Source organism: Lepus europaeus, chromosome 18 (assembly GCF_033115175.1).
Source record: "Lepus europaeus isolate LE1 chromosome 18, mLepTim1.pri, whole genome shotgun sequence".
Lineage (NCBI taxonomy): Eukaryota > Metazoa > Chordata > Mammalia > Lagomorpha > Leporidae > Lepus > Lepus europaeus.
The window spans coordinates 11313568-11335185 of NC_084844.1; the positions used below are offsets into that span (position 1 = coordinate 11313568).

At 51.3% G+C, this 21618-nt stretch overlaps 1 protein-coding gene across 4 annotated transcripts in view; it reads right to left on the bottom strand.

The window, feature by feature from the left end:
* ARSG (arylsulfatase G) overlaps window positions 1–21618 on the bottom strand; it is a 129136-nt gene that overhangs the window by 31029 nt on the left and 76489 nt on the right. For 2 of the 4 annotated variants that reach the window (XM_062175491.1, XM_062175490.1), the window contains exons 6-8: window positions 20414–20551; window positions 7661–7857; window positions 6299–6379 (exon numbers count right to left, since the gene is read on the bottom strand). In XM_062175491.1, the coding sequence (XP_062031475.1) occupies window positions 6299–6379; window positions 7661–7857; window positions 20414–20551 (416 nt within the window). The remainder of the gene's footprint in view (window positions 1–6298; window positions 6380–7660; window positions 7858–20413; window positions 20552–21618) is intronic. The other 2 variants (XM_062175492.1, XM_062175493.1) reach the window with 2 other exon arrangements.

Sequence of the window (21618 nt, forward strand, 5' to 3'; positions counted from 1 at the left end):
ACCAGGTCTCGCGAGCAGGACTGTGGGCACAGCAGGGGAAGGCAGGGCTGTCTGCTTTGTCCCCAAACCCTGCAGTTCGGCTGCTTCCCCTCCCTGCAGGGCGCAAGTCAAGCCAAGTGGAGCATCCTCGCACAGGCACAGGGTGAAACGCTGACTCCGGAGACGCTGCCTCCTCCCAGCAGCTGAGCCTGAGCAGGGCGGCTTGGCCAGGAAAGGAAAGGGAAGGCAAGGAGGGGGGCCGGGGCCAGGAACAGGGAAAGACAGCGCTGGCCTGACGTAGCAGGCTGGCTTCGGTGAGAAAGCAGGGCTCCGGGACTGTTTGTCCTGCTCGGTTGCGAAAACATTGCCTGACTTCTCTCTTTGATCCGCTCCGAGACCGGCCCCCTTACAGCGGCGGTGCAGACATCCCACTGGTGAAGAACGTGCGCCAGGAGGAGCACGGGGTCCAGAGGGAGCCCAGCCTCCTTGACCCGCAGGGTCTGGCCGCTGCCCAGCTGCCTCCCTGAACCCCAGCAGCGGTCCAGGCGGAAGGGAGGAAGGGAGGCTGCACCACCGTTGACAGGAAGCTGGTCTGAATGATGAGGAAGGGGAAGTGCTTACCCAGGGACAACCCACAGCCTTGCAGGCACAGGTGTCTCAGAGTCTCCCAAGAGGAGCAGGGGTGGCCTCAGCCCCACCCCACCGTGAGCCAAGCGCTGCACCCCACAGATACCATATCCAGCCGCGGAGCTAGCTGTACACAACCGCAACCCCGCTTAGTGCAAAGCTGCCCGGCAGAACCAGAACGCTCGGCGGGGCATGCGTAGGAGAAGTTGCCCAGTGCTTCAGGGAGAGAGAAATTGTCAAGGCATTTCTCCCATCCCTTTCCCGTTCTCCTCATCTCCACACAGCTTGCTGTGGCCAGAAATGAAGGAATCGAGCCTTGGGAGGTTATCTGTAGAGGCCAAGGACATGGCTGGGTGCTCCCTGCCCAGTATCCTAGCCGAGTCCCCCAACAATGCTCACAGGGTGCCAGGGAGCTGTATGGAGCTTGAAGCCCAGCCTGGGCCGCCAGCTCTTTCCACCTCTCCCCTGTGCCTCCCACAGACCGCCACTGCAGAGAAAGACACTTTCCCTGACAGTGGGGAGGCTCAAAGAGGCAAGACGGGATTTTCCAGACAGCTGAGCAGTCATTTGGGTAGAACGAGGTGTGAGCCCGTGCAGCCACTGCATCTCCACGGGGGCGCTGGCCAGCCTCGGGGAAAGCCCTCCACGTTAATGGGGCTGCTTCCCCATTTGGCCAACAAGGTGGTGGAACAAAAACCACTGAGGTCTCTTCCCACTCTGACATTCGCTGAAGACAGGCAGTCCTGGAGCTTTGTTTTTTAGATGTGACAGTATCTGGAAAACATTTTGCTGATTATTTTGTATTTGAAAGTCAGAGACAGAAAGACAGAGAAATCTTCTATCTGCTAGTCCACTCCCCAAATGTCCACAACAGCTGGGGTTGGGCCAGGTCAAAGCCAGGAGCTACGAACTCCATCTGGGTCTCCCATGTGGGTGGCAACGACTTAGTCACTTGAGGGATCATCTGCTGCCTCCCAGGGTGGGCATTAGCAGGAAACTGGAATACAAAGCAAAGGTGAGACTTGAACCAGGCACTCTGACATGGGATGTGGGCATCCCACACTGCGCTTTAACCACTGTGCCAAACGCCGGCCCCTCTCCGGGAGACTTCTGTCACTGGCTTGTCTCAGGCATTCAGCCCCACTGACGTCAGAGGTGACACTGAGAACAGAGTGAGGAGCGGGGCAGAGGCGGGCAGTAGGAGATGGGCACAACCGTGCAAAGCGAACAGGATTTTCTTCTGGGGATGAGACAGAGGAGCTGGCACTGCAAGGCCGCCACAAAACACACCAAATGCCAGAATAAGGGAAAGGGTTTATGGGGGAAACCCGACAGACTGGAGGGGAGGGGTGAAGAAGGAAAAGAGAAGGAGAGCGTAAGAGAGATTGAGACAGAGAGAGAAACAGAGGGAGAGAGAAAGATCAGGAGATGGAGAGAAAGAGAGCCACATGTTTAGGAACAAGTCCTCTTAAAACTTTGCTGGGGGGTGTAGGGTGGGCAGGGAAGTAGGAGCAGCGAATCCCATTAGGATGGGGATGGAGCTGACACTGGTGGTTGGGCCATGGGGTCGCCTGGCTTCCAGCAATGGGGGCTCTAGCCTAGAATGGTGTCGGGGATGTAGACTGTGTCATAGTTAAGACTGCGCCATTTTCCTAACAGGCACCATACTGGGAATGTGCTGAATGCCACCAAGTTGGATACTTTGAAACTGGCAACTTTATGGGACGTGAATTTCACTTCAATTTTAAAACCTGAATAATGAATGTCACGCTGACTCTGAAGGCCCTTCCACGTTTTCTTAGAACGCAGGCCAAAACCATTCACCTGGAAGAAGAGACCTTCGTCTCTGCTCCACCTGATCACGCTCCAAGCACACAGACACCTGGGCAGCTGCAGGGAGCAGTACCCACGCCCTGGCCTTCCCAGCCCTGCCCAGACCCTCCCCCTGCAAACCCTGGCTGACTCAGACTCATTCTCGGAAACACAAGCCCTCAGGGATGCCTGTGTGCACCACCCAGTACAGCTGCCACCAGCCACATGCAGCTTCTGAGCCTGTGACATGTGACCAAGGAGGTGGATTCTAATTAATTTGAATTTGAATAGCTACGTGTGGCTGATGCCTGGCAGAGCAGACGGTGTTAATCTGTATCCACAGGACCCAAAGGACTTGCTACTGTGGGACCCATCCCTAGCATGTCTGACTCAGCAGCTTGGGGGAGGAGGGAACTCTAGAATTTGCATTGCTAACGAGTTCTGAGAAGATCTTAATGATGCTGGCCTGGGCACCCCACCCTGACAATCACTGGTCCAGAGTTAAAAGTTCTGGATTCAGAGGCCTCCAGTCTCATGTCTAAACATGGATGCTCTCAATCGGTAGTTCTCAAAGTGTGGCCCCTGGACCAGCACATTGGCATCACCTAGGGTTATCTTAGAAGTGCCACACCTTGGGCAAGCGTTATGGTGTAGCAGGGGTAAAGCCGCTGTCTATGACACCAGCATCCCATATGGGCACTGGTTTGTGTTCTATCTGCTCCACTTCTGACCCAGCTCCCTGTTAATGACCTGGAAAAAGCAGTAGAGGATGGCCCGTGTACTTAGACCCCTGCCACCCACAAGGGAGACCGGATGAAGCTCCTGGCTCCTGGCTTTGGCCTGGCCCAGCCCCAGCTGTTGTGGTCATCTGGAGAATAAACCAGCAGATAGAAGATAGAAGATCTTTCTTCTCTGTAACTCTGCCTTTCAAATAAATAAATAAACCTAAAAAGGACCGTCTGCAAGCTAAAGTCTGAGAGACTCGACTCTAGACTTTTATTTCTTGAAGTCATCGGCTTTGTTGATCTTTAAGACATTAATTTCATTTGAAAGGCAGAGTTACAGAGAGAATTCTCCCATCCTCTGGTTCACTCCCCAAATGGCCACAATGGCTGGAGCTGAGCAGATGCAAAGGCAGAGCCAGGAGCTTCTTCCAGGTCTCCCATGTGGACGCAGGGGCCCAAGCACTTGGCCATCTTCTGCTGCTATCCCAGGCCCATTAGCAGGGAGCTGGATCAGAAGTGGAGCAGCTGGGAATCAAACTAGCACCCATATGGATGCCGGCTTTGCAGGTAGCAGCTTAACCCACTGTGCCACAGCGCAGGTCCAATTTGGGGGATCTTTTTAATACCCAGCACTGAGCACAGTTCCTGGCACAGAGCAGGCACTCAACATGTAGAACAATAGGACAGAGTATGCGCTCCATCCATGTCTGCAGGAAGAAGGGAAAGAGGGTGGGCTGCAGGGTGCCAGCTACTGAATGTGTTTCTCAGTGGGCAAAGTTCTTTGAACAACCCAGAGCCTCAATCCGTGTTCTGAAACCTGACTCGCTACTGCAACACTGCCTGGTAAGGAGTTGGGGAAGAGACAGATAAGGTGAGTCCTCGGGAGATCAGCAGGTTATCTTAGGGAACCAAGAGCTGTCCACAGAGGAACAACTGGCCCACAGGGTTGCCCCCATGCCCTTTGAAAGGTCACCACAAAACACACCAAACACCGGGGTAAGGGAGAAGGTTCACTGTCAGGTGGGGGAAACCTGACAGGCTGCCTCCCCATGCACAAGAGAAGAGCCGCCTGTACTTGGAGAGCAGGTCTTACATAGCTTTGCAGAGGTAAGGAAGTGGGAGCAGCAAATCTCGTCAGGGTGGCGCTGGAGCTCATGCTTGTGATTGGGCCATTTGGTCACCTGACTTCTAGTAAGCCAGGCTGGGCTTGGGAAGACGGTACCATTTTACTAACACCCTTGGACTCCTTTCCCTCTGGACTGTTATTCAGGAGAAGTCCACCCCAGGAGGAGCCAACTCCATGCTTCGCTTTCCCCGGCTCTCAAAGCCGGCTCTGAAGCCCAGACCGCAGCCTGGTCCTAGGGTGTCCCAGAGCAGGAGGAATTACAATCAGTTCATGCAACAAGCCACTCCCAGTTACAATGCAGGCTATTGCAGCTGGCAGGCATTACACATATCTCATCCACCTCCGGTTCTCCAAAGCAACTTTGCCCTGCCCAGTGCTCTCCAGGAATCAGACCTTGAAGTCTCTGCATTCTTCAACTGGAGTGGACCAGAGATCAACAGAGAGAAACACCATGTAACAGCCCAAGAGATAAAGTAGCCAGCTCACTAAGCAGGTGAGGGAGAGGGGCCGCTTAGTCCTCCTGACTCCTGACTCAATTTCCAGACATAAGAAGTGGCTACCATCTTACATGCTCACACAGTTAGCTCTCAAAGGTTCTGATCTAAGGGATACCAAGTCAGAGTTGACAAATAAAAACGAGAGCGCAGTGCTTCCTTCTCGCCATCAGACACCAGGCTCACCAAGTTGCCAATTCTAGGTAACTGCCAATCTCCTGTCCACTAGTAGGAAAGGGAGCGTGTGTCTCTGACCTAGGGACAGCTGGGAGCCACAGCTCAGCAGGAAGCCACACAGCAGGAACACCTAGCCCCAGATATACAATTCTGCCACACACATTCCTCAACATGAGTAAGCTTTCCAGGCGCCACTTTGATCCCTGGAGATACACACACCTGCTAAAAATTCTAATTTTTGTGACACAAATAAAGGCCTCCTTCCCCTACCCAGAAGGGATTTCTGCTAATCATTTATCCCTTTATAGTTGCTGTTCTCAAGATTTTCTCAGAATGCATACACTTATTTTTCTATAATAGAATTAGATTTTACATGTATCTAAAGTATCCATTAATGATATGTTTTGTAATGTATTGTATTCACTGAAAAATACTTCATGTAAATGTTACCAGGTCAATAAACAGGGTCTCAGAACGAACATCCATCCCCATACATCACTGTGCACTTGGCTAATTATTTCCTTACAACGAATTCTCACAGGAGGAACTGATGCATCAAAAAGCATACACATTGTTTAAGCCTTCGGTGCATCTGCCAAGCTGTCCTCAGCGTGGTCGTTCTCTCGAAAGTCAGGGCCTTGCGAGCAGATGGGAGCTGAGCTGGAGGCTGGAGGATGTTTGAACAGGGACAGAGGCGGCAGTGAGAGGCAGTGTGGTGCAGTGGAGAGAGCACTAACTTCCGGGGCAAGCGTGGCTGTGCACACGCTTACCTCCCTGAATTCTTTCTTCATCAGCACATGGAGCTATTGCTCCCTTCCTTCCACTATTACAGGGTTCAGAAACAAGGCACATCATTATCTTGCAGAGCTGTGCACTAGGTTTTTGTTGAATGACTGAAATGTATTCATGTTTAGATGCATGGAAGGATGCCGAGAGGAAAGAGAGGAAGCCGAGTGAGGACGGCAGGAAGACTCTAAAGGGAAGGCTTATTTGTCAGAAGGTTTGTGACTGGACTGCTGGGGAGAAGGCCACTCCCTTCGGGGGTGTCCCTGGAGAAGAGGGGAGAAAGGCATGGTCCAGGCAAAACACGCTTCCTTTTTTGTTTTTGTTTTTCAGTGTTTTTTTTTTTTTTCCTTTTCTTCTTCTTCTTCTTCTTCTTTTTTTTTTTTCCTTTTTTTATTTTTCTTTTAGAACACTCTTCCTGTCCCAACCTGCTGCTTCTCTGGGAGCTGGTGGCTGGCGAGCCACTGTTCCCGTTTCCAATGATGCCCCCTAAGATCCAGAGGCAGAATCCCACGCCCCAGCCAAGGCCCCCAGCACCCACAGCGGGATCCACTGACCCCAGCTGAACGCTCTACCTTGATGTGTTTGCCATGATCCAATGAAGGGCCCCACGCTGCCTGCCAGCTCACACTTCTGAGCCCAGGGGCCGTTGTCTCCTAGAAACAAACAAACAAACAAAAAAGCAACATGGACTGATGGACTGGTCAAGAGGCTGCGTGAACACTTTGACCGACACTCATGGGTCCCAGAGCCTTGTACAAGTAAGGGACCTGACAGAAGGACTGTAACAGCAAACACGCTGAACTACCCTTTACAGAACTCGGCTTCAGACAGCAGGGGGCTTTCCCTGCCCCAAGCCAGCTCCATCCTGAGTCCCCCGCCTTATGGCCCTTTGCATTTCTACACAGTGTCAGCAATGCCACTGGCACTGTCATCAGCACAGGCCCTGCGACTATTTAATGAGCACCTATCATGCACCTAGTGTTTCTCCCATATCACACTAGAACCTTCCAACACACTGAGGGGCAGATCATAGGCAGATAAGGAAATGGGGACGAGAGGCATGAAGGTCACTTTTCCAATGGTACAGATGCAAAGCTAGGTCGCCAGGTGACCCCAAAGCAGTGCTTGTAACCACCGCCCTTGCTCCAGATAGGACCTGAGACATACAAGGCAACAGGGCTTACACCCTTTATAGGAAGGGTATTTGACTTAGTGGTTAGGATGTTGTTTAAGATGCCCACATTTCACATTTTACATTTTACATCAGAGTACCTGGGTTTTCAATACTCAGCTCCAGTTCCTGATACCAACCCTGCTAATGTGGAACCTGGGACAAAATGGTGATGGCACGGCTCAAGTATATGAGCCACTGCCACTCACCTGGGAAACCTAGACTGAGTTCCCAGCTCCCAGCTTTGGTCCAGCCCAGCCTCAGCTGTTGTGGGCATTCAGGGAGCAACCCAGTAGGTGGGAGCTTGCTCTCTCTGCCTCTCCCCCTCTCTCTCTTCCTGCCTCTCAAATTTAAACAAAGTTTTCAAATAAATAAATAAAGGAGTCACTAGCTCAGCTCTCCTTAAGCCATTCAGCCAAAGATCTGGTGGTTAGCAGCGATCAGAGACTCCGGGCCCAGGGAGCATGGTGAAGAGGGAATCTTAGAACCACAATGAAGCACAATTCGCACCTGGCCCTATAGATGCACATAAGGCCACCAGGGTACCTCCTCCCACTATGCAAACCTTCCCAAAACTCAGCCTTGCAGGGCGCAGGGGACAGGCACTCAACATTCAAGCCAACAAACATCATCAGGGGCCCAAGTTCAAAGCCACTCCTTATCCTGTTGAAGAAGATCACTTGGCCAGACTCTGCTCTTCGGGGCATGTATGCAGGGTTATCCATTAGATGGCAGTTAGTCTGGATGGCTTTTATTACTTTACCTGTAAACCACAGGAATGTGTTTTCTTTCACTGTGCGGTCAACTTTGTCCTTGAGCTGGCCCACAAGCCTGTCCATCTCCTGGAGACTCGCGAGGTACGGCTTTCGGCCCTGTGGGTCTGCTGGTGGCTGGGTCGCAGGTAAGGGCACGTGCATGTGGGCCAAGCCCATGTACAGCAGGAAGGGTCTTCCACTGGCACTGAAACAGGAGAGCCAAGAGGTCACCGCACAGGAGGCTCTGCTGCGTGTCCCCAGCCCTCTTCTTCCCTGAGAGCTCAGGAGGACACACTTACTTGGTCACCAATTAATAGACCTTTAACACTTCCTGCGAGTTGATTACTGGGGACTCAGGCTGCCCGAGTCCATCCTTACTATAACCACCCAGTTCTGCTTTTCAGATGAAGAAGTAAAAGCCAAGGGAGATAGAATGTTTGTCCCAATGAGCGACCGAGCCTGGATTTGAACTCACAATCTGGCTGAGAGCAAAGCCCTTGCTTCTAACTGCTGGGCTCTGGAACCCAAGCGTATCTGCCAATCTGCAGCATGCAGACTGTCACATTCACTCCCAGCCTCGCCTCTGCCTGGGAGATGCCTGGATGGCTCTTGCTGACCACGGAGAGTTCCAAGGGCACATGGGACCACCCAGGGAACAGCTAGGTCAAGGCTATGTTAGAGGCGCAGGCGTGTGGCCACCTCTCTACCACCCCTGACCCCTCCGGGATGTACAGAATGAAAGGCTTGGATGGGGCCAGGCTGGCTTCCAGGCAAGGGCTCTGTGGTCTCTGCTACCTGTCCAGGCTTCCGTCTGTCTCCCACCCCCATTCCTAGGCAAAGGCAGCTGCAGAACCACAATCTTTCCCCTTCCAAGCCCACACTCAGGGGAGGGGCATCGTTCAGAGAACACAGGGGAAGGGTGGTGGGAGGGCTCAGTCTAGCACGGACCTGGGCTGGTGATGGAAGCTTGGCCCCTGTTACACCTGTCACCCGAGGATCCACACCTGGGCCCCGGTGTTCCCGCCAGTGCACCTGCTCACACTACCCCTCAGCCTCAGCTCTGCGGCAAGCCCTGCCTCTCAGAGCCCTCCACATCCCAGCTCCCAGAGTCTGCTCATTGGGACAGTGCTTGCCCTCAGCTCTCTGACAGAGCTCCCATCTGCTGATTCATTCCCCAAATGCCCACAACAGCCCTGCAGTGAGGCTGAAGCTGGGAGGAACCCAATCCAGGTGTCGCACATGAGTGGCAGGAACCTAAATACCTACACTTGATCTTGGCCAAAAGGCCGAGAAGCAATAGGAACCTAATTACCTGAGCCGTCACCACCGACTCCCAGGGTCTGCATGAGCAGGAAGGAGACTGGTGTGAAGAGCAGAGCTGGATCTCGAACCCAGGTACTCTGATGTGGGAGGAGGCCAATTAACCAGATGGCCCCCTGTGCTCAACTATCTTGGACAGACATTAAACCAGGACTCAGTCTCCAGATGGAGGCCTTGACCTTCCTCATCTTAGCAGTTTCTCTACCACATTTCTTGAGCTATTTCTCACAGTGCAGTAGCCACAAGGCGCACACAGCTGTTTGGGTTAAGTTAAGGAAAATTAAAAGGTAAGGGCCTCACATGCTACAACATGGATGAACCTTGAAGATATTATGCTTAGTTAAATAAGGACAAATCACCATATGATTCCACTTGTATTCCTACCACAGTAACATCCAGAGTCTTAGAATGTGCTCCTTAAAGCACAGGAAATCAAAGCAAAAACGGACAAATCATCACCAGAGTGAAAACTGACAGAATGGAGGAAATATTTGCAAATTATACACCAAACAAGAATAACCAAAATATATATAAATGTATATATATATACCAAATATATATACCAATATATATAAATGTATATATAAATAAATGTATGTATATAAATGTGTGTGTGTATATATATATATAGGCCCAGAATGTATAAGGAGCTCAAACAACTCAGCAGTAAAAAAAATAAATAAAATAAAATGGCCAACAGCTAAGTGAAAAGATGCTCAGCCTCACTCATTAAGGAAATGCCAATCAAACCACAGAGATATCACCTCATTCCAGTTAGATTGGCTCTTATCAAAAAGACACAAGATAACAAGTACTGGCAAGGATATGGAATCAAGAACCCTTGTACACCATTGGTAGAAATGTAAATTAGAGGGGCTGCCATTGTGGCGCAGCAGGTTAACACCCAGCCTGAAGCGCCGGCATCCCATATGGACACCGGTTCGAGACCTGGCTGCTCCACTTCCAATCCAGCTCTCTGCTATGGCCTGGGAAAGCAGTAGAAGATGGCCCAAGTCCTTGGGCCCCTGCACCTGCATGAGAGATCCGGAAGAAGCTCCTGGCACCTGATTTTGGATCAGTGCAGCTCCAGCTGTTGCAGTCAACTGGGGAGTAAACCAGTGGATGGAAGATACCCCCCCACACACACACCTCTCCTCTCTCTGTGCAACTATGACTTTCAAATAAATAAAATCTTTTTTAAAAAAAGAATATGGAAACAGGGGCTGGCACTGTGGCATAGTGGGTGAAGCTTCCGCCTGCAGTGTCGGCATCCCATATGGGCACTGGTTCGAATCCTGGCTGCTCCACTTCTGATCCAGCTCTCTGCTATGACCTGGGAAAGCAGTGGAATGTGGCTCAGGTCCTTGGGCCCCTGCACCCATGTGAGAGACCTGGAAGAAACTCCTGGCTCCTTGGCTTCGGATCAGCCCAGCTCCGGCCACTGCTGCCATTTTGGGGAGTGAACCAGAGGATGGAAGACCTCTTCTCTCTTTGCCTCCTTCTCTCTCTGTGTAACTCTGTCTTTCAAATAAATAAATAAATCTTTGAAAAAAATAATCTGGAAACAACCTAAGTGTCCATCCACCAATGAACGGATAAAGAAAATGGTGCACACAAACACAATGACTATGACTTGACCATAAAAAAGGGTGAAATCCTACCATTCACATCGACATGGATGGAACTAGGGTCATTATGTTAGGTGAATGAAACCAACTACAGGAAGACAACATCACATGATCTCACTCATGTGTGATGCCTACAAATAGGTGATCTTATAGAACTTAAGAGTATAATAGGAGCTGGTGTTGTGGCAAAGCAGATTAAGCTACCACTGCAGTGCCAGCATCCTCTTCAATCTAGCTCCCTGATAATGTCCCCAGGAAAGCAGCAGCAGATGGCCCCAGTGCTTGGGTCTCTTTCACCCACAAGGGAGACCCAGAAGAAGCTCCTGGCTCCTATCTTCAGCCTGGCCCAGCCCTGGTCATTGTGACCATTTGGGGAGTAAACCAACCAGGTGAAGATCTCTCTCTGTCTCTCCCTTTCTGTAACTCTATTTTTCAAATACATAAATAAATCTCTAAAAAAAAAAAGAAAGAAAAAAAGAGTATAGTGTTGGTTACCAGAGGATGGGGAGAGTGGGGAGAAGAGGATGGGGAGAGGCTGATTAACAGGTACTAAGTTATAGTTAGATAGGAGTAAGAACCTCTGGTGTTCTACTGCACAGTAGTATAGATAATGCTAATGTACTATTTGTTTCTCTAAAACAAGCTAGATTAAGGGACTTTGAATGTTTTCAAAACATGAACCATAGGGGCCGGCACTGTGGCATAGCGGTTAAAGCTGCCACCTGCAGTGTAGGCATCCCATATGGGTGCTGGTTCAAGTCCCTGCTGCTCCACTTACCTCCAGCTCTCTGCTATGGCCTGGGAGGGCAGTAGAAGATGGCCCAAGTCCTTGGGCCCCTGCACCCCCGTGGGAGACCCAGAGGAGGCTCCTGGCTCCTGGCTTCAGATTGGTGCAGCTCTGGCCATTGCAGCCAACTGGGGAGTGAACCAGCGGATGGATGACTTCTCTCTCTCTGCCTCTCCTTCTCTCTGTGTTTGAGGACACAGGTATGTTTACCTCGATCAGACATCATGCAGTGTCTGTATGCATAGAGAATAGCATGCTATCCCATAAAACATATAAGTTTTATGTGTTAAAAATAAAATTAAAAATTTTTCCCATCCTGTTGGCTGTCTCTTCACTCTATTGATCATTTCCTTTGCTGTGCAAGTTTCTGAAAAAATATTGGCAAACCACCTACCTGATAAATCATTAATATCCCAAATATATCAGCAACTTAAAAAGCTCAACAACAAAAAACACAACCAATCCAGTTGAGAAATGAGCAAAGGACTTCAACAGACAGTTCTCAAAAGAAGAAATATAAATGGCCGCCAAATATATGAAAAAATTATCAACATCATTAGCTATCAGGGAAATGCAAGTCAAAACCACAGTGTGTGTGTGTGTGTGTGTGTGTTTGAGAGTATTACTTCAAATAATCAGGAGCCACAGATGGCAGTGGCTACATCTTAGACAATGCACTTGGAGAACATTTCCATCCTTCTAGAGAGTTCTATCAGCACTGATTGACAGTACCTGCTCACTCACCCAACAATGTTAAAGCACAGGAGGGCAGACTATCTTGCATAAGGATGTCCCACCAAGGGAGCAAATGGGCACTTACTTCTTGCCCACCATCTAAGGCCAAGCTGGGCACCCTGAACAGGGCAGTGACCCCCTGGGGGGATGGTAGAACAGCAGAACAGTATGCTAGAACTGACTCGAATTTCAGCAACGTTTAAGCCAGCTGTAACACATGATCACTGCTAAAAATTCAGTTAGGTAAGCTTATAATGAAATAAATTATATGAAAAACAAAGGTGATAGAACCTCACAATCTGTCAGTTCCCATTACATTGGACTGTTCTCTCTGCTGTTGAGGTTGTCTACATCTGCTGTGTCTGTGCAGTGGAAATTTCATGTAACAGCGTGCTACTGCCCAGCACAACTCCACCATCAGCGACATCTCCTTGGGAGCGTGAAACCAGCCACAGTGAGAACATTATACCACAGAGACTGGCAGATGCCAGCCATGTGACCGGCTGTTAAATCACTACCAGCTCACTGCTGCATATGGGCTAGGCTAGGTCCCAAGGTCTACCTTTTGTCCCATCCCGCACCATCATCCTCCAAACTCCTACCACGATCAAAGTCCTATTCGCACCCTGGACCACACGTTCAAAGAGCCAGGCATGGATGAGGGATGGCAGAGTGGACTGATGAAGAGCACAGGAGGGAGAGGGCCACATCCAGATCACAGGACTTTCTACCCTGTCGCATGTGAAGTGGGGACAACCACAGCTGCCCGACAAGGTGGCTGTGATTGTTAACTGCCCTCAGCATTTAAGACACTGTTGTTTCTTAACAAGTATGAACAACACATGCTAGCAGTAATGTGCATGAATGGTGCCCAAGGATGTCCCTCTGTCCCGGCATCCTGAGGCCAGGCTGGAGTTCATACAGCTGCCATCAGGCAAGGGCAAATGGCCTAGGCATCTGTCCTCTAAGCCCCTCTTCATTATGTACCTGTGCTAAACGGAAAACTGGGTGAACAGGGCAGGCATGGTCGCACAGCAGGCAAAGCCACAGCCTGCGACACCAGCATCCCACATGGGTGCCAGTTCGAGTCCTGGCTGCTCTACTTCCGATCCAGCTCCCTGCTAATGGCCTGGGAAAGCAGTGAAGGATGGCCCAAGTGTTTGGGTCCCTGCTACCCATTGTGGGAGACCCAGATGAAGCTCCTAGCCCCTGGCTTTGGCCTGGCTCAGTCCTGGCCCTTGTGGCCATCTGGGGAATGAACCAATGGATGGAAGATTCTGTCTCTGCCCCACTCTCTCTGTAACTGCCTTTCAAATAAATAAATAATAAAATTTTTATTAAATATTTTATTTATTTGAGAGACAGAGTTAACAGAGAGAGAGGTCTTCCATCCAGGGATCTGAAGCCAGGAGCCAGGAGTTTCCTCTGGGTCTCCCATGTGGGTGCAGGGGTCCAAGCACTTTGGCCATCTTCCACTGCTTTCCCAGGCCATTCACAGGGAGCTGAATCAGAAGTGGAGCAGCCAGGGCTTGAACTGGCGCCCATACGGGATGCTGGCATCACAGGCAGAGGCTTAACCCACTACGCCACAGTGCCAGCCCCAATAAATAAATCTTTAAAAAAGAAAGAAAGAAAAAACAAAGGGAGGGAAATCAGATGCTTTTGAGGTGTGGGGGGAGCTGACTACAGATCATGTACTTTTACTTTTGTTTAAAAGAAATGCTTAGGGGGCCGGCGCCGTGGCTCATTTGGTTAATCCTCCGCCTGCGGCGCCAGCATCCCATATGGGTGCCAGTTCTAGTCCCAGCTGCACCTCTTCCAATCCAGCTCTCTGCTGTGGCCCGGGGAAGGTAGTGGAAGATGGCCCAAGTGCCTGGGCCCCTGCACCTGCATGGGAGACCAGGAGGAAGCACCTGGCTCCTGGCTTCGGATCAGCGCAGTTCTGGCCATAGCAGCCATTTGGGGGGTGAACCAACGGAAGGAAGACCTTTCTCTCTGTCTGTCTCTCTCTCACTGTCTATAACTCTGTCAAATAAATTAAAAAAAAAAAAAAAAAGATATGCTTCGTTCCACTACACCTTAATCAAGCCAGGGGGAAGATGTTTATGCATCAACATCAACTGAGGCTAGAGAATGCATTCTGATCTCTGGGAAAGGGCCTATCTCCCAGGTGTGGAATTCAGAGTGATCTTTTGTTTGCTTATCTCTGCTTTCAGAGGTTTCTAAAGGAAACAGGATTAAGACAGAGAAGCAAAAACTAGGAAGGTGCTGGAGGGGACATTCCAGGAGAGAGAGGTCAGGATAGAGCCTGGAGGAGCTCTGGAGAGCTGGGGGCTTGGAAAATGCTATCTGGTCTGAAATGGCAAACAGCAGGCCTGGGCGTGCCCCACCCCCTTCACGGGCAGGGTCTGCCACTGGCACCTGGACAGAGAGGTGACCTGGAGGTGGTCAGGCAGGCAGAGTGGGGGGAGGCAGCATGGCCATCCCTGGCTCCCAGCCTCTCGCCTCCATGGTGGAGACCCTCCTTGCAGCAGGTGCTGGAGTAACCGGTGGGCTTCCGCTCCCCCTCTGCAAGCAAGTGGGCAGTGAATCTGCAGATAGATTGCCTTCCATCTGTCTGTCTACCTTTCAAATAAAATAAACACATTTTTAGAAAAGAAGAAAACGCCCAACAGGGCTCACTGTAGCCCTGGATCAGTCCAAACTCCTTAGTGCGGCCTTGGCAGCCCTCCCCAGCCAGCCCTACCTTCCTTCCCGCTCTCGGGCTCTTCCTCTAGGCTGCCCCGCCCAGGCCCTCACCTGCTTCTGCCTTCCCCTCCTGCAGGACCTTCCCTGGCATCCTGTGCAAAAACTTTTAATTCTTAAAGAATTTTTTTTTAGATTAATTTACTTATTTGAAAGGCAGAGTTACAGAAAGGCAGAGGCTGAGAGAGAAAATTTTCCATCTGCTAGTTCACTCCTCAAATGGCCATAACACCCAGAGCTGCACTGATCTGAAGCCAGGAACCAGGAGCTTCCTCCAGGTCTCTAACACAGGTACAGGGGCCCAAGCACTTGGGCCATCTTCTACTGCTTTCCCAGGCCATAGTAGAGAGCTGGATGGGAAGTGGAGCATCCAGGACTCAAACCAGTGCCCATATGGGAAGCCAGGACTGCAGGCAGCAGCTTTACCTGCTACGCCACAGTGCTGGCCCCAAGAATTATTTTTATTTATTTGAAAGGCAGAGTGACACACAGAGAGAGAGATCTTCCATCTGCTGGTTCACTCCCCAAATGGCCACAATGGCCAGGGATAGGCCAGGCAAAGCCAGGAGCCCAGAACTACATCCAAGTCTCCCACATGGGTGACCAAGGGCCCAAACACTTGGTTCATCCTCTGTTACTTTCCCAGGTACATTAGCAGGGAGCTGGATTGGAAACAGAGCAGCCAGGACTCGAACAGGTGCTCTTATGGGATGACGGCATCGCAAGCGGAGGCTAAACTCACTGTTGGTCCCAACTTTTCATTCAAAGCCTTCAAGCTCCTCCTCTGTTCCCTGTCAAGGTTGGCCTCCTCCCCCCTGCACCTGGTCCTGTCATGGCCCTTCTTCCCCACTGCCGAATCCATGAGATACAAACAACCTGCAGTAAAGCCAGGGTTTCACAGAGCCCTTTGTCCACTAGCATGGGAGCCACTTAAAGGCAAGGACACGTCTAGTTCTAGTTCACATCCCTGCCACAACACTGGCACGTCTTTGGGGCTGGATTCAGTAACTCACTCATGTTCTCATTCACTCTTTCATTAGTGCCTACTGAGCTCTAACCAGGACCCCAAGCACTGAGGACAGAGCCATGAGCACAACAGGTATGAATTCCACCCTCCTGGAACAGGGGAGAGAAAGATGCAACTAAAAATTCACAAGACCATTATTTAGGAATGATGGAGGAGCCGTGGAAGAGTATGAGGAGGATCCAAAGAGGGTTTGGCATGGAGACTCCTCAGATGTGAGAGCTGGAGGGGCCACAGGTGGGCTGTAAATGGTGGCCACTCAAGGCAGAGAACAGAGGGGCTGGGGAAACCATTGGACGTGACTGCACAGCCATTTATCACTCCCTGCTTTACTCACCCATTATCTATCCCAGCATCTCAACAGGAGGAAGAATGGGGGTGATGATGGTCAAGGTGAACCTGGCTCCCTGGTGTGGGTGGCAGGCTGGTTGGTGTGTGCCAGGTGGGAGCTGGCTGACAAAGACCATGGAGAGAACACGGCTCCACCTGGGGGCCCTTGGACAAGCAGTGGGGACAGCAATGACAGGGAGGGGTCGAGTGGAGGGGAATTTAGCAGATCCAAAGCTGAAGCCCCAGGAAGCTGCGGTTTGGTTTTCATGCTTGCACCTCCAGGGTGTGGTTCTGAGTGACAAACGCCCTGAGTCTCAGGCTGCTTGGCTGGCTAAAACCACGAACAGCTGTGTTTCAGTTCCGGAGGCTGGGCGCCCATCGTCTGGGGACGGCCCAGTCCCTGGCTTCTGGGCAGTTGTCTCCTCACTGTATGCTCACACAAGAGGGAGCGTGCTTGGTCTTCTTAGAGGGACACGAACCCTATCATGGGGCTCCACTCTCATGGCCTCATCTAATCCAAATCATCTTCCACCTCCTAATGCTATCCCACTAGGGGCTAGGGTCTCCATGTATGAAGCTGGAGAACACAGACAGCCTGTAACAGCCTGGATTACTGACCATGCTCTGGATTCCCACATCACTCTGATTTCAAAGAGCCTGAACCACTATTCAGCCTATGGCCCACCTGCTCAACCTTGTCAAACCCTGTATTCCCTGTTTAGACTCAATGTACAGTCCCAGGCCCTGTGGCAAGCAGAAGCCCAGCCATCTACTCTTTTTTTTTTTTTTCCCTGCTTTGCCTGCTGCTGTGGAGTCCATGGACAAACAGGTCCAAGTAGGGAGAGGGGCTGGAGGTAGAGGCAGGGGTCCCAGAGGAGAAGGGGGCAGGATGCGGAGGTTTTTCCAGGCAGCTGCTCAGAAAGTAGCAGAAGAATCGGCAGATCTATGCCTTAAGACAAGCGCCTGCCTCAGAAGTGCCGTCGGCAAAGCTACAAGCCAGCTCCTCTGCTCTTGAGTAATTAATAAATCACACACGCTTCGCCTTTTCCATGTGATAAGGAAACTGTGGGCTGACTGCTCTTTTACCTGACTGATCAGCTGGGGATGTCCAGGCACCGTGCCCACCTCAGCACGAGCATTCAGTGGTCCCTCGTCCCCAGCAGGGTGCCACTGGCCCCCTTAGAATGCTGTGTTGGGGCATAGCCAACAGCAGAGTGGGAAATGACTGCTCCCCCGCAGCCACTCAGCCTCCACCTGCCACGGGAGCCTAAAACCCTCTGAAAGCTCCAGGAAGCCAGGAGTTGGGTCAGCCTTCCCAGGGGAGAAGGAGCCCCACCCTTGCGCTGTGGTTCTCCACGAAACCCTGACCCACAGTGAAGACGCCATCTGTAATGCTTGGAGGAGCCACTGTCCTGAAGGCAAGATGACTGCTGACCTTCGCCCTGCAAAGCCCAGCGAGGCAGAGCAAGGGCCAGGGACTCCTGCACATTCAAAAACCCCACACCCTTCTCCAAGGTGAGGCCACTTCTAATTTGGCTCAGGAAGATGGCGGAGCTGCAGGGTTTTTTCTTGCCCCCTTGGGCGAAGGCTTGGGACACATCAAAAGGCCTAGCAGAAACCATTCCACTGGCCTGGAGGAACTGATGCTCTAGGGAGAAAGATAAGACACAGCAGGAGAGGCACAAGGGCAGACAGCAGGGTCAGCTGAGTCCCAGGGCGGCGGGGTGGGGGACTGTGAGTGCCCCTGGTGCCTGTGCGCATGTGTGTGTGCAATCACACCCCGCTGGCTATGTCTGGCAGCTAAGATGAGTGTGTACAATTTGGCAGCCGCTCAGGGTTTCACCAAGTCCACTCTTCACTTTGCCCCGACAGAGACTCAAACCAGTCCTTGTCACACAAATACGCAACTCGTGCCTCTGCTTTTTAGTTTTGGGTTTTTAAAAAACATTTAAGGCCGGCGCCACGGCTCACTTGGCTAATCCCCCACCTGCGGCGCTGGCACCCAGGGTTCTAGTCCTGGTCGGGGTGCCGGATTCTGTCCCAGTTGCTCCTCTTCCAGTCCAGCTCTCTGCTGTGGCCCAGGAGTTCAGAGGAGGATGGCCCAGGTCCTTGGGCCCTGCACCCACAAGGGAGACCAGAAGCACCTGGCTCCTGGCTTTGGATTGGCACAGTGCACCAGCTGCAACACACTGGCCTTAGTGGCCACTTGGGGGGGGTGAACCAATGGAAAAAGGAAGACCTTTCTCTCTGTCTCTCTCACTAACTCTGCCTGTCAAAAAAAATTTATTGGGGACGGTGTTGTGGCACAGCATGTAAATATGATGTCGCCTGTGATGGAAGCATCCCATATGGACGCTGGTTCAATTCCCAGCTGCTCCACTTCCCATCCAGCTCCCTGCTAATGCACCTGGGAAAGCAGCAGAGGTTGGCCCAAGTGCTTTCACCTCCACATCCACGACATGGGAGGCCAGGAAGAAGCTCCTGGCTCCTGGCTTCGGTCTGGCCCAACCCTGGCCACTGAGGCCTTTTGGGGAGTGAACCAGAGAAAGGGAGATCTCTCTGTCTCTCCTTCTAACTTCACCTTTTAAATAAATAAAATACATCTTTTAGAAAAACAACAACAACATTTTATTTATGTGAGAAGCAGAGCGAGCTTTCCTTCACTGGTTCACTTCCCAGAGGCTCCCAACTGCTGGCCTGAAGCCAGGAGCCAGGGGAGCTTTATTCTGGATCTCCCACATACTGTGACTACTGCTCCCGGGATCTGCATCAGCCGGAAGCCGGAACTGGGGGCTCAAAGTCAGCTGTAGAACCCATGCACCCTGACTGGGGACTCAGGCATCCTAATCAATGTCTGAACCACCAGATCAAACACTTGCTCTTTGGCTATTTTTAATTAGCAGTTTCTGACATTTAAATATCAGATTTCTCATCAAAGCCAGGTTTCCGGTCTTCATGGTAGAAGTGGAAGATCTGGCGCTGCAGGCTCACATCCCACAGAAAAGCGACAAGCAGCTGGAACGAAGTGGGGCTGCCCTTTAGAGGGGGTGTGGGCTTAAATTTCACCGCAGGCCCCATCCCTTCCTGGCCCTATACTGAGCCTGTGTCCCCCTTTAAGGTTGCCATCCTGGACCCTGCGAATGCTGGGAGATACTATCCTTGTGTGGTTGAATGAATAGTGGCCCCAAAGGAACGCCCAGGGGAATCCCTGGGACCTGGGACTGTGATCTGCTACGGTAAAAGGGACTCTGCAGATTGGATTACATTAAGGATCTTGAGACATAGAGATTATGCCACTCTCCTGCAATCCCAGGTGACCTTGTATTCTGAGCTTCCATCACTGCTTACAGCCCTGAATGATGGTGTTTTTCTTTCTTCTTCTTCTTCTACTATTTGTTGGACTCTTTACTTAGTGTAGGGTTAATCTTATGAGTATGAAGTAAACTGAAAATAGATCATGGTAAAAATTGAGAGCATTAGGAGAGGAAGGAGGAGGAAGGGTGGGAGCGTGGGCGGGAGGGAGTGTAGCATGGGAAGTATCACTATGTTACCTAAACCTGTATACGTGGAATTTGTATGCCTTAAATAAAAAGTTAAAAATAACAACAATAATAATAAAAAAGCAGGCATCCTTAGAAGAGGGAGCCAGGAGATCCGATGACAGAAGACAAAATGGCACAACAGCAGCAGAGATTAGAATGAGGCAGTCACAAGCCACAGAATGTGGGCAGCCACCAGAGAGATCCCACCTCCAGAAGCTAACAGCCCTGCTGTGGCAAGGACCCCCTGATTTCAGTCCCCTAAGACTCACTGTACACGTGTGGCCTCCAGGTCTACAGGAGAGTAAGTTACTGCCATTTTTACCATGAAACTGGCAGTGGTTTGTCCCAGCAGCAGCAGGCAACTAATCCACCTTGTCAACTGACACGTTCTACGGATGCCCCGAGTACCCCAAATGCAGCGGGCAGGTGCTAACCTCAGGAGCTGTGTCTCGTGGGAGGGGACAGAACGGTAATCACCGTGCAGGGAGCAAGATCAAAGCAGGCCACAGGGAAGCCCTCAGGGACGCCGCGGAGCTTCTAACCCAGCACTGGGGGTCTTACAGAAGACTCGCAGGCACCCGTCTTGGCTGGGCAACGAAACTCCGCCACAGCGTGCGTGGAAGGGTGCGTGGCAGCAGGGGGCTCCATACCTTGCGTGCTGGATGAACTGGGTGGCTTTCTCGGCGTACTTCTGGGCAAGGCTGCTCAGGTTCACGGGCTGCTCCACGATGTGGAGGTTTTCGTAGAGAGGAAGGGCCAGGTCCGAGTAGCAGTCTCTCTTGAGCCTGCTGTGTGGGGAGCACAGAGAGCAGAGCGCTCATCTCCATGAGCCATGTCATGGCGGGGCAGAGCAAAAGATCATGAAGCGATTCACACGACACCAGCAGAGTGGCCCCAAGGATCTGCCACTTGGTCACTTCCTCCAAGAGTGAAACCATCATAGCTTCCTTCCATTCCCTTTGAATAGATGACTGTTCTCCTCCAACAAGCCAGCCACAAAGACCCCAGAGCGAGGTGTATTATTACTCCCATTTTGCAGAGAGAGAAACTGAGGTCTACACAGGCCGAATTATTTCAAGCAGAGTCTGGTAGCCAGTTGTGAGCCCACCACTGGCTGTCTACACTGCCCGACCGCCTGACAGCCTCCTGCGTGATGTGTAATGTTTGACATTTTCCCAAGCCAACGACGGGGACTTCACGTGACATTAAGTTTGGCAATTGGACAGAATATATATAAGAATTTAATTTTAAGCCATGTCTGGAGATGTTGGGAAAATCTTAGCAATTGAGAAAAAAAGGGGTGGAGTCAAACCAATAGCATGTCCTGGAAAACACCAGCCCAGCCCTGGTCTGATGGGTTGAAGTGAACCTGCCACAGGGTTGAGTAACTCCTGGGCTCATGCTCTCGGCAAGTTTCCTAAGCAATCAGCGCTTCAGTTTCCTTATCTAGAGCATGGGATTCCCCACACCCTGCTTTCAGGGGTGCCCAGAGATCGAAAGGAGCCACAAATGGCTAGAGCTCTGCACCTTGCTTAGCGTGCTCCGAACTCGGTAAAAACTCGGGCTCTGCAGTGGCCACAGAGAGCCAGAAGAGAGGCTGAGAGCCCCCGAGAGAGAAGTGGGCAGCAGGAGCCCTCTCGGGCAGGCAGTCCCAGGACCTTTAGGATACACTGCCCTGTAGTTCAGGGAAGAACTTGAGAGGACACAGAAACTCCCTGCCACACCTGTGCACACACACACACCCACCCCATGATAACAGCTTAAACGATAAGGTCAGACTGGGTAGGTAACTGGCCAAGGATCACAATTTGTAAAGAAGAAAGAAAGAAGGGTTATCAACCCACCAGGCATCATC